This window comes from Pristiophorus japonicus, chromosome 4 (genome assembly GCF_044704955.1).
Source record: "Pristiophorus japonicus isolate sPriJap1 chromosome 4, sPriJap1.hap1, whole genome shotgun sequence".
In the NCBI taxonomy this organism is placed as follows: domain Eukaryota; kingdom Metazoa; phylum Chordata; class Chondrichthyes; family Pristiophoridae; genus Pristiophorus; species Pristiophorus japonicus.
In genome coordinates this window covers 291,258,384-291,270,126 of record NC_091980.1, presented here as the reverse complement: position 1 = coordinate 291,270,126, position 11,743 = coordinate 291,258,384, and the positions used below count along the sequence as shown (strand labels likewise).

Below are 11,743 nucleotides of genomic sequence, written 5' to 3'. Positions count from 1 at the left end.
GACTGTCCTCAATCAGTCCGCTGAATCATTCTTTTTACAAACAGGAATTCTCATCCCGTATAACAGATTTATTCCTATTGATGTGATCTGCTGTGTGTAAGAGGGAAGGAGAAGCAGGGGGCGAGAGGCAATGAAGCTCATTTTGTACCTTTGAACATAGGAGCAGGAGTAGGCCATTCAGCCCCTCGAGTTCACTCCACCATTCAATCAGATCATGGCTGATCTGCACCTTAACTCCGTTATCTGCCTTAGCTCCATAATCCCTCGATACCCTTACCCAACAAAAACATATCGATCTCAGTTTTGAAAGCTCCAATTGTGCCCCAGCACCAGGATGTGCGGCACAGCAGGCTGCTGCCCCTCCCCCTCCCTCAGCACCAGAGGCTGGTGCAGACCACAGTTCTAATCATACAGGATGTCTTGCAGGTTTCCCATAGAACTAAATGCCTCCGGGACCTCGCTGTCCAGTTTACAGATCACCTTGTAAATGCTTTTTTTCCAGGAAGGGTCCGAGTCTTTCCCGGAATAGACGGCGTTAAAAAACTCTCGAAGTGTCACTTCCGCAACTTCCAAAAACTTCCTGGGAATCTGAGGAAAGAAAATAAATAGCAAATGCGAGGGTGATGATTCAGTCGGTTGCAGGAAAAACCCTACAAAGCAGCAGCCATTTTCCTGCCAGTGAATTGTCGTTTTAAACTGTATCTTCAGCCCCTTTTTATTTATTATTCATTTCCTTACCTCCCTCTAGGCCCTCTCAATGGCTCAGCCGGTGAGGGCCTAAACCACACGGACCAGGGAGGTCCCAGGTCTGATCCCCAGTCTGTGTGGAGATAGATGGAGTGGCAGTAGAGGTGCTACAATCAGCCTTCCCCATCTTCCACCATTCATAAACTTGAGCTCATCCAAAACTTGCTGCCCGTATCCTAACTCGCACTGTGCTCGCCAACCTACATTGCCTCCCGATCTATCAATGCGTCGGTTTTAAATTTCTCATCCTGGTTTTAAAATTGTTTCATGGCCTCACCCCTCCCTACCTCTGTAACCTGCTACAATCCTATGAGATCTTTGCGCTCCTCTTGTGCATCCCCGATTTAATCGTCCCGCCATCGGCGGCCATGCCTTCAGCTGCCTAGGCCTTAAACTTTGGAATTCTTCCCGAAACCTCTATGCCTCTCTATCTCTCTCCTCTTTTCAGATGCTCCTTAAAACCTATCTCTTTGACTAAGTTTTTGGTCTCCTGTACTAATATCTCTTTATGTAGCTTCGTGTCAAATTTTATTTGATAATGTTCATATGAAGCGTCTTAGGACAATTTTACTAATGTTAAAGGCGCTATATAAATGCAACTGTTATTGTTAGTTCACTAAGGTAAGGATTTGGGAAAACCAGTCAATGTTTCTGCTCCTGATCACTATCTAGTGACTGCTGCTGGAAGTCTGGATATTGCAGGGGACAGGATTGAAATTAGCACTGAAGTTGAATAGCTGACTAGAGCTGACTGTCAAGGCCTTTGCATGAATACAAAAGCAAAATACTGCGGATGCTGGCAATCTGAAATAAAAACAGAAAATGCTGGAAATACTCTGCAGATCAGACAGCATCTGTGGAGAGAGAAACAGAGTTAACGTTTCAGCTCGATGGCCTTTCGTCAGGATTGGAAAAAGTTTGCGATGTTAACAGGTTTTAAGCAAGTGCAGGGACAGGGAATGGGGGAGGGGAGAAAAGAACAAAAGGGAAGGTCTGTGACAAGGTGGAAGACAGGAGCGATTAAATGACAAAAGGTATGATGGTGCAAGGCAAAAGGAGATGGTAATGAGATAAGAAAAGAAACAAAAGTCTGGAAGAGGTGTAAATGGGAATATCAGAAACATCAACAGCAGTCATGTGAAAATATAGGGGCAGAGTTTATGGTCTGAAATTATTGAACTCGACGTTGAGTCCAGAAGGCTGTAACGTGCCTAATCGAAAGATGATGCGCTGTTCCATGAGCTTAAGTTGAGTTTTGTTGGAACAGTGCAAGAGGCCGAGGATGGAGAAGTCAGAGTGGGAGTGGAGCGAAGAATTAAAGTGACAGGCATGAACAATGGCTACTTGGGTAAGCTATGGGAGTGCGAGTGGCACCTGAGGAACTGTCTCTCAGCAAGGACTCAACGAGTTTTTCAGGAGAGCAGGCAATGAGTCTTGGGAAGGGAAAAACTACTTCCTCTACTCTTTAGGTCCCCCTGCCTCACTGTCATAGCCGAGGGGGTGAACACCAATAGATGACCCATTGACAGGACAGTGCCAGTATGAGAACAACACCAGGATAGTACATGCACTTTAAGGTACAGTACCATGGTGCGCAAACAGATAGAAAGCTATGTCTATGATAGAGTGTTAAATCACAACACTTTAAAAAAAGAAATTATGGTTATAGCACATAACTGCTAGAAATAATGATAGAAATGTGTGTGTTTTTTTTTAAATGTAGGATTTGGTAAGATGCAAGATAATACATTCCCCTTCCTATCTCTCGGTCTGTTCCTGCTGAGAGTAGGCGCAGTAGGTGAGATACTTGCGCCCAGTAGCACTCTATATCCAGTCATTGGACAAGATATATATATTATATATATTAGATATATATATTATATATATCTATCAATATCTCTCTCTCTATAAATATATATATATATATATATATACTTATCCCTCAATCAACATCACAAAAACAAATTATCTGGTCATTATCTCATTGCTGTTTGTGGGAGCTTGCTGTGTGCAAATTGCCTGCTGCGTCTCCCACATTTCAACAGTGAATACACTTTAAAATTACTTAATTGGCTGTAAAGCACTTTGAGACTTCCAGTTGTCGTGAAAGGCACTATTTAAATGCAAGTCTTGCTTTCTCTCTTTCTTTCTCTCTCTCTCTCTGCAGGGAGGTGCAGGTGAGTGGGTGGTAACAGGGCACTTTGCGTGTGGCACAAACTGGTATCCCGATACCACACCATGGTTCAGTGCTCTCTGCCAACAAGCCCTCTTGCACAGAATGCATCCCACCATCAGAGAAAATGCAATACAGTAAAATACTAGAAATCTGAAACAAAATGAGCAAATGCTAGAAGGGCCAGTCAGCCTCTCACCCCGGCCCATGTTTTCTCCTGTAGAAGTTCCAACACGGGCGATGGGACGCTTTCTGCAAGAGATATTCTCTCTCTCAGCTTTTACAAAGTGCCTGGGAATGGAATGTCTTAGCGCTGAGGTAAAGCAAACAATTCTAATCTCCGCCTGCAAACTTCCCACTGTAAGAATGCACAGACTCATTTCTCAGCATCCCGCGCCAATCCTGATGTCAGCCCCACTCAAGCGTGTGGATCAGTTAATCCCGGGTTGTTTTAGTGTGATCGCGTGGCTTCCGATTCCCACACTTTGCTTGATGACTGCATCACAGTGAGTTACCTGTAACAGGCCCGACGTTGGCGAGGGGGACATCAAACGTGGCTCTTGTAATTGACGATAAAGGCACTCAGATTAGGGGGCAGAGAGATACCTCGATATTGGAGGGTTGATGTGAGGAGTGGGTGGGATAACTCTGGCGTTTGGCCACCAGTAAATGCTCTCCATACCTGCTTGTAAACACCTCAAAGTTCCCTGGCTAAAGGAGCGGCTAGGAGTAATAATGGGCAATGCTATAAAGTTGAGTGGCATGGGTTTAATCTATGTGCCACAGACACCGATTCAAACTGAATTGTTCTGAACAGACCCACTTGTTCACACCTCCCCATTGTGAGGAGGAGGAGGGGGGATAGGGGATGGGGGGAGTCATTGGAAGAGTCACTGCCAAACTGCTGCTGTACTCCTGCTAGAGGCCGACTAAGGAGCACCAATAAGCACCCGAGAGCAGGTGGCCTGCCCTTACTATGCTGGAGGTGCTCGGATTGGGAGCAAATTTTATTAAAATACTTGGTCTCCCTAATTCAATTTCAGAGCTATTCCCAGAATCTGTGAGCCAGCCTGCTAGAGAGTATGTTGTATATCTGTATGTCGGGTGATAATAGGATAGGGTGTGGCTACAAGCAGTCACTATATGGGCTCACACATGAGAAACTAGCCACTCAGTGAGGTACCAAGATCTGCCTGCTCTTTTGGAACGATATCAGAGTATCAGGCAATACCTCCCAGGTCAGAGTTGGAGATGTACATTTTTAATTGTTTGTGGTAAAATCAGAGAGGAAAGAAGGATTCCTATGTGTAACAACATCGTAAATCAAGGGGTGGGGGGGCATAGAATAAGTAAGCAGGATGGGCGGAGAGGTGGCAGATGCAGTTCAATATTTGAGAAATCTTGGAACTTTGGAAGTGAGAACAGGGAAAGGAAACATACCTTACGCAAAAGCAAAATATTGCGGATGCTGGAAATCTGAAATAAAAACAGAAAATGCTGGAAACAGGTCAGGCAGCATCTGTGGAGGTCGTTGACCTTTCATCAGAACTGGTAATAGATATCTGATGAAACACGAGAAGGAAAACAGAAAGCAATGAAGGTGAACAAAGTAAAAGATGAAAGGTCATTGACCTGAAACGTTAGCTCGGTTTCCCTCTCCACAGATGCTGCCTGACCTGCTGAGTATTTCCAGCATGGACATACACCTTAAATGGAGTAGAGGAACAGAGGGAATTTGGAGTGCTGATACACAAGTTAATGCAGGTGGAAGCAAAAGTGGATAAGGCCAAATTAAAGGGAAATGGAATCCTTGGCTTTATATCTAGAGATAAGTTGTACAAAATCTTAGTTAGGTTACAGTGGGGAGTATCGTGTACAGTTTTGGGCACCCACTATACAATAGAAAAGATGCAGCACAGATTCAGTTGGATGTTACCAGCAATGAGGGGCTACAGTGATGGAGAGTCTTGAGAGGTAGGGCTGAGATTAAGAGGTGATCTAATAAAGATTTTCAAGATTATGAAAGATTTACGACAAGGTAAATGGTGAAAGGCAATGTTCCCTTTAAACCGCGCGACGCTCTGCATTTCCCGCATAGCCATCTCACCGACTTTTAATAGGAAAAAAACGTGCATGCGTAATGTTGCATGTTGTCCCTGTGCTACCATCCTTCGTCCGAAGGTTACTGTATTTCCATGCTAGTTCTGTGGATAAACGCACTGCAATGGAGAAAGCGAGTCAGTCGTATGGGGGCAATTTTCTATTAAATGTATACACACATGCAAGTCTTGAAAGAGGATGTAAAAGACTGACCTGAAAATCATTGGCTTTGTTGTAGTGCACATTGAGGGCACGGTATAGGTCAGAGTCTCTGGTGACTTTTAGGTCATTGGCGTCGGTCGTGCCATCATTTACAGCCTGTCGAGCAAACTTCTCCATCTGGATGTAGTAAAACTCCCGGAAGTTGCTGAACCATTTGATAAGTTGAGATGTGATGCATCTGTTAAACTGGTGGTGAAACAGATAAAAAGGGAGCTGGTTGTTCAACTCGAGTCTGCCTCTGTGTCACACAATACATCCTTTTTTTGAAAATGCGTGTTATTGAAGTTATTAAAAGTATACTAATGAATATTAAATATCTGAAACATTCCTGAATTGTACAAATAGGCAATTATCTCATGCACAATCAATAATATAATATTGTGATATATTTAAAGCCTTGTGTGTGTATATATCATGTGCTTCCTATGTTACACTTACTTCCTATAACACTTTGTTAATAACACCCTATTGTTATAAAACCTTATCAATGTCACATGAGATTTACTACCAATATATTTGTTTGTAATATAGTGTTATATTGTAAAATATAAGAACATAAGAAGTAGGAGCAGGAGTAGGCCATACGGCCCTTCGAGCCTGCTCCGCCATTCCATAAGATCATGGCTGATCATCGACCTCAACTCCACTTTCCAGCCCGATCTCCGTATCCCTGGATTCTCTTAGTGTTCAAAAATCTATCGATCACAGTCATGCTGAGCATCCACAGCCCTCTGGGATAGAGAATTCCAAAGATTCACAACCTTCTGAGTGAATAAATTTCTCCTCATCTCAGTCCTAAATGGCTGATCCCTTATCCTGAGACTGTGCCCCATAGTTCTACACTCTTCAGCCAGGGGAAACAGCCTCTCAGCATGTTGATGCCACTTCGTTAGATATATTAAAAAGGGAGTTGGATATGGCCCTTATGGCTAAAGGGATCAAGGGGTATGGAGAGAAAGCAGGAAAAGGGTACTGAGGTGAATGATCAGCCATGATCTTATTGAATGGTGGTGCAGGCTCGAAGGGCCGAATGGCCTACTCCTGCACCTATTTTCTATGTTTCTATGTTTCAGCATCTACCCTGTCAATCCCTCTAAGAATTTTATACATTTCAATGAGATCACTTCTCATTCTTCTAAACTCGAGAGTATATATCTCCATTCCACTCAATCTCTCCTCTCATCCCAGGAATCAATCTAGTGAACCTTCATAGCACCCCCTCTAAGGCAATTGTATCCTTCCTTAGGCACGGAGACCAAGACTGTACACAGTACTCCAGGTATGGTCTCACCAAAGAGCTATATAATTGCAGCAAGGCTTCCTTATTCTTATACTTCAAACTCCTTGCGATAAAGGCTAACATACCATTTGCCTTCCCGATTGCTTGCTGTACCTGCTAGTTAACTTTCCATGATTCGTGTACAAGAACACACAAATCTTTCTGAATAGTAACCTTTACTAGTCTCCCACCTTTTAAAAAAATATTCTGCTTTTCTATGTAGATGTTACATAGTTGTTTTACATAGATGTTTTACCATCCTCCATCCATATGTTACCGGGTTTCCTGAATGGGTCTGGTGGTAAATGCACAGTGTTATGGGGAATCGAGCCAATACACCAGACCTGACTCGGAGCTGAGTTAGGTGAGCAGCTTTGGTGGGCAGTCTAAACTCCACTGGGTTAAGATCATCACAAATTAATTTTGCGTAGGACCATTAGAACCAAAGAGAGAAAGTAGACTTGGGCACTTTTATAGTGATATTGTGCCATCAGTGCCAGGCATCCGGTACACTCGCCTCATCAGCACACTGTAATACAAAGGCGGAAACTGGCAACAAACTTCTCCTGGCTCCCAAGAGCAGCAACTGGAGGCATGGAAAGCACAGGTCTGTTTCCTATTGGCCCCTCTTATGGACCTAATGGGGATCAGTGGCCCGTGGGTGAAAAGTCAAGTGGGAGAGCGGTGCTCTGCGTCAGTGCCACTTTCCTGGCGCAGGAGTAGCAATATGAAATCTTTTTCATCGCACCAATTGATGCGGACTGCGGTTACAGCCTCACCTATTGCTGCGCTCACGAAACCAACTGTTTAGGGATTCTCTTGGGTTTGGCCTCATGGGTATTGCTGTTCACAGATTCCATTTCCTACGATCAGGACCTTTACAGCCCGATATCTAATTATACGGGGGTCGTAAGAATGAAACCTCGCCTTGTGTACACTGAATACAGTAATCTCACAAGTGTCATTATGTGTCTCTCCTATTTTCAGGAAGATGTATTAATGAACACTCTACTGAGATGAGATAAATTGTAAACCAACAAACTGGTTTACTTTTACACAATCTATGAACGCACAGAATCAAATTTACAGTTATGTTATAACACACTTCGTAAAATAACAAAGCACACCACACTATCCCTCTTTTATTATGTTTTTTTTATCTTCCTTCTCAGGATATGGGCAAGGCCAGCATTTATTTCCCATCCCTACTTGCCCTGAGAAGGTGGTGGTGGGCTGCCTTCTTGAACAGCTGCAGTCCGTGTGGGTGAAGCAGTTTGATACGACTAAGTAGCTTGCTAGGCCACTTCAGCGGGAAGTTAAGAGCCAACCACACAAAGGCTAGATCAGGTAAGGATGCCAAGTTTCCTTCGCTAAAGGTTACGTTACTGGACTAGTAAGTAATCTAGAGGTTGGAATAATAATTCAATACTTCAGTTCAAATCCCACCATGGGCGTCTGAGAATTTGAATTCAGTTTAAAAAAGAAATCTTGAAATTATCAGTTAAACTAAAAGTGGCCATAAAGATGTCAGATTGTCCAATTGGTTCATTAGTGTCCTATAGGGAAAGAAAAGTGATGTCTTTACCCGGTCTGTCCTATATGTAACTCCAATCTCACACCAACATGCTTGACTATTAACTGGTCTCTGAAGTGGCCTAGCATAAATTCTGCGGATAGGATATGAATACAGTTTTAACTATTTCCTCGACTCTGGACAGGAAGCTAAAGACTTGACCTATGACCGTCCCGCATCTTTTGGTATATGGGGATTGACCAGTTGAACAAGCTACCACACTCCGAGATGTGGTTGCCTGGGCAACTACCCACTTCTTCCCCCCACCCCCCACTCACGCCATCACCACTGGGCTTATATGTGAATGAAGCCATTCCAACACTTTTATGATACTGTGAATGTTACTGGAATGCCTCAGAGAACCTCATTGTTACAGACTGATGTGGTATGTGAAAAATACCATTGCTCCAGCTACTTTGTCTGGCCCTAATTGACATCCCCAGTGAAACAGAATGCGTTGTGTGGTTTTAAATGATTGCAAGCTGAACTTACCTTAAGAGCATCATCTTAATATAAATGCAAGTATTGTTCACTGTTGATGCTGTAGGAACAACTTATAACTTCAGGCTCTTTGCAAGGTTAAAAATAAAACACACACCCACGGGCTGTAACTCTGAACTGCTTCTCGTCAGAAACACAAGTTGTGGGTACTGCACCCACTTCACCAGCACTGGCTACTCATTTCAGACAGCAGCGCAAATGTCATGTGTCTGTGGTGCCCACAGACCACAGAAGTACGAGTGCTGTGCGCTCTGTAAGCACAGGGTATTTGCGCTGCTGCCTGAAATAAATTGAGAGTGTGCTATGGCGGTCTGAGGACATCAGAATCAAAAAGCACAGCAACATTTTGTTTTTAGTTAATTCTCGGGTTGGGATGAATTCTTAAAACAGTCTTTGCTTTTGTGCGCTTTCTCTCGAATTAATTTTCTAATAGTGGCCCATAGAAATTAATTTTGACAGATGTTTTTTGAATGAAAAAGATTTTTTTTAAAACACACTTTCCTCCCCTCTTCTCTCCTGGAGGCACTGACTCACATTGGGGTAAAGGCTCCTCTGATTGTGGGCTGGCTACTCAACTGTGGAGTGCATCACAGGCAAGCCCAGTCCTGTTCTTACTCGAGAGCAAACAGTTGTGGGAACTCTGGTGTCCCCCTCCCGCTGCCTAACACAGTGGCAACCCTGGCCAGTTGTAGCATCGTTAATGATTTCACCTGTGGCTCAGTGGGTAGCTCTCTCACCTCAGAGTCAGAAGGTTGTGGGTTCAAGTCCCACTCCAGAGACTTGAGCACAACAGTGCAGTTCTGAGGAATTGTTGCACTGTACTCTTTCAGATGAGACATTAAACCAAGGCACTGGAGTGTCAGCCTAGCTCAAGTCCTTGGAGTGGTAGAGTAGAAAGCGAGACACTTATCATGGAAACATTTAGTGCTACAGCAACATCTTAAACCACTTCACGTGCAATTGAATGACTGTTGATATGTAGGCAAACAGGGCCACCATTTTGCACTGCATGATCCACAAATGGCAATGAGATAAATGATATATGAGTCAGCTGTGGCTCAGTGGGTAGCTCGCTCACCTCTGAGTCAGAAGCTTGTGTGTTCAGGTCCCAATCCAGAGACTTGAGCACAAAATCTCGGCTGACATTCCAGTACTGAGGGAGCATGGCACTGTCGGAGGTGCCGTCTGTTGGATGAGAAAGCTCTGACTATTCTCTCAGCTGGACATTACAACAGTGATTATACTCCAAAAGTACTTCAATGGCTGTAAAGCGCTTTGAGATGTCCGGTGGTTGTGAAAGACATTTCAAAGTCTTTCTTTCTTTTAAAAGATTCCTTGTCACTATTTTGAAGAAGAGCAGGGGAGTTATCCCCAGTGTCCTGGCCAATATTTATCCCTCAATTAACATCACTGAAAACATATTATCTGGTCACTTTCACATTGCTGTTTGCAGGTGTTATGTATGTATGTAAACCTCACCAATATGTAAGACTTGCCACCAGGGGGCACACCTGTGGGCGACCTAAGGGTCACCTGTGCACCCTGGGCAAGCAGGTATAAAAGGTAATCTACCATGTGTTTCCTCACTCTGGAGTCACATTAAAGAGACCAAGGTCACAGCAGTTTGAGCTTACAATACAGGCGGAAACGACAGGGAAGAGGCGGCTAGCAACCTCGATACAAAGCAGCGGCGGCAGCTCGTCTGATGAGGAAAGGCGAGAAAAAGCCTCTCACCACCGACACCAAAACAAGAGGCAATATGCCAGCCCACAGCCACAGGCGACCGGGAGCAGTGAAGCAACCAGCACAGCCCTGCTCCAGGAACCCGCGAGCAGCGAAGCGCCCAGCACACACGAGCTCCGGAACACCGAGAGCGAAGAAGCGACCAACGCAGACCAGCCCCGGGATAACGGGAGCAGCGAAGTGCCCAGCACACCCCACCTCCGGAATACCGGGAGCGACGCAGCAATCAAAGCACACCAGCTCGAGACCGCCGCGACTGAGGAAAAGAGGGAACCACCAACACCAGACGAGGACAGTGCAGAGGACATATTGGACTTAATGACAGAACTGCAGCAGTCCCCTGGTCGAAACACCCCCGCGGCAAAGGACGACGACCACGACAGCCCAGGTGCAGTAGACTTTCAGAGTAAAACATAAAAACATAGAAACATAGAAACATAGAAAATAGGTGCAGGAGTAGGCCATTTGGCCCTTCTAGCCTGCACCGCCATTCAATGAGTTCATGGCTGAACATGCAAATTCAGTACCCGCTTCCTGCTTTCTCACCATACCCCTTGATCCCCCTAGTAGTAAGGACCTCATCTAACTCCCTTTTGAATATATTTAGTGAATTAGCCTCAACTACTTTCTGTGGTAGAGAATTCCACAGGTTCACCACTCTCTGGGTGAAGAAGTTTCTCCTCATCTCGGTCCTAAATGGCTTACCCCTTATTCTTAGACTGTGACCCCTGGTTCTGGACTTCCCCAACATTGGGAACATTCTTCCTGCATCCAACCTGTCTAAACCCTATGAGGTTTCTATGAGGTCCCCTCTCATTCTTCTGAACTCCAGTGAATACAAGCCCAGTTGATCCAGTCTTTCTTGATAGGTCAGTCCTGCCATCCCGGGAATCAGTCTGGTGAACCTTCACTGCACTCCCTCAATAGCAAGAATGTCCTTCCTCAAGTTAGGAGACCAAAACTGTACACAATACTCCAGGTGTGGCCTCACCAAGGCCCTGTACAACTGTAGCAACACCTCCCTGCCCCTGTACTCAAATCCCCTTGCTATGAAGGCCAACATGCCATTTGCTTTCTTAACCGCCTGCTGTACCTGCATACCAACCTTCAATGACTGATGTACCATGACACCAAGGTCTCGTTGCACCTCTCCTTTTCCGAATCTGTCACCATTCAGATAATAGTCTGTCTCTCTGTTTTTACCACCAAAGTGGATAACCTCACATTTATCCACATTATACTTCATCTGCCATGCATTTGCCCACTCACCTAACCTAAGCAAGTCACTCTGCAGCCTCATAGCATCCACCTCGCAGCTCACACTGCCACCCAACTTAGTGTCATCCGCAAATTTGGAGATACTACATTTAATCCCCTCGTCTAAATCATTAATGTACAGTGTAAA

The 11,743-nt window shown here is 44.6% G+C and overlaps 1 protein-coding gene across 1 annotated transcript in view; it reads right to left on the bottom strand.

The window, feature by feature from the left end:
- Nucleotides 1-402: 402 nt before the first annotated feature.
- prox2 (prospero homeobox 2) overlaps nt 403-11,743 on the bottom strand; it is a 53,197-nt gene continuing 41,856 nt past the window's right edge. The window contains exons 3-4 of the mRNA XM_070877570.1: nt 5,234-5,428; nt 403-588 (exon numbers count right to left, since the gene is read on the bottom strand). Of these exons, the coding sequence (XP_070733671.1) occupies nt 403-588; nt 5,234-5,428 (381 nt within the window). The remainder of the gene's footprint in view (nt 589-5,233; nt 5,429-11,743) is intronic.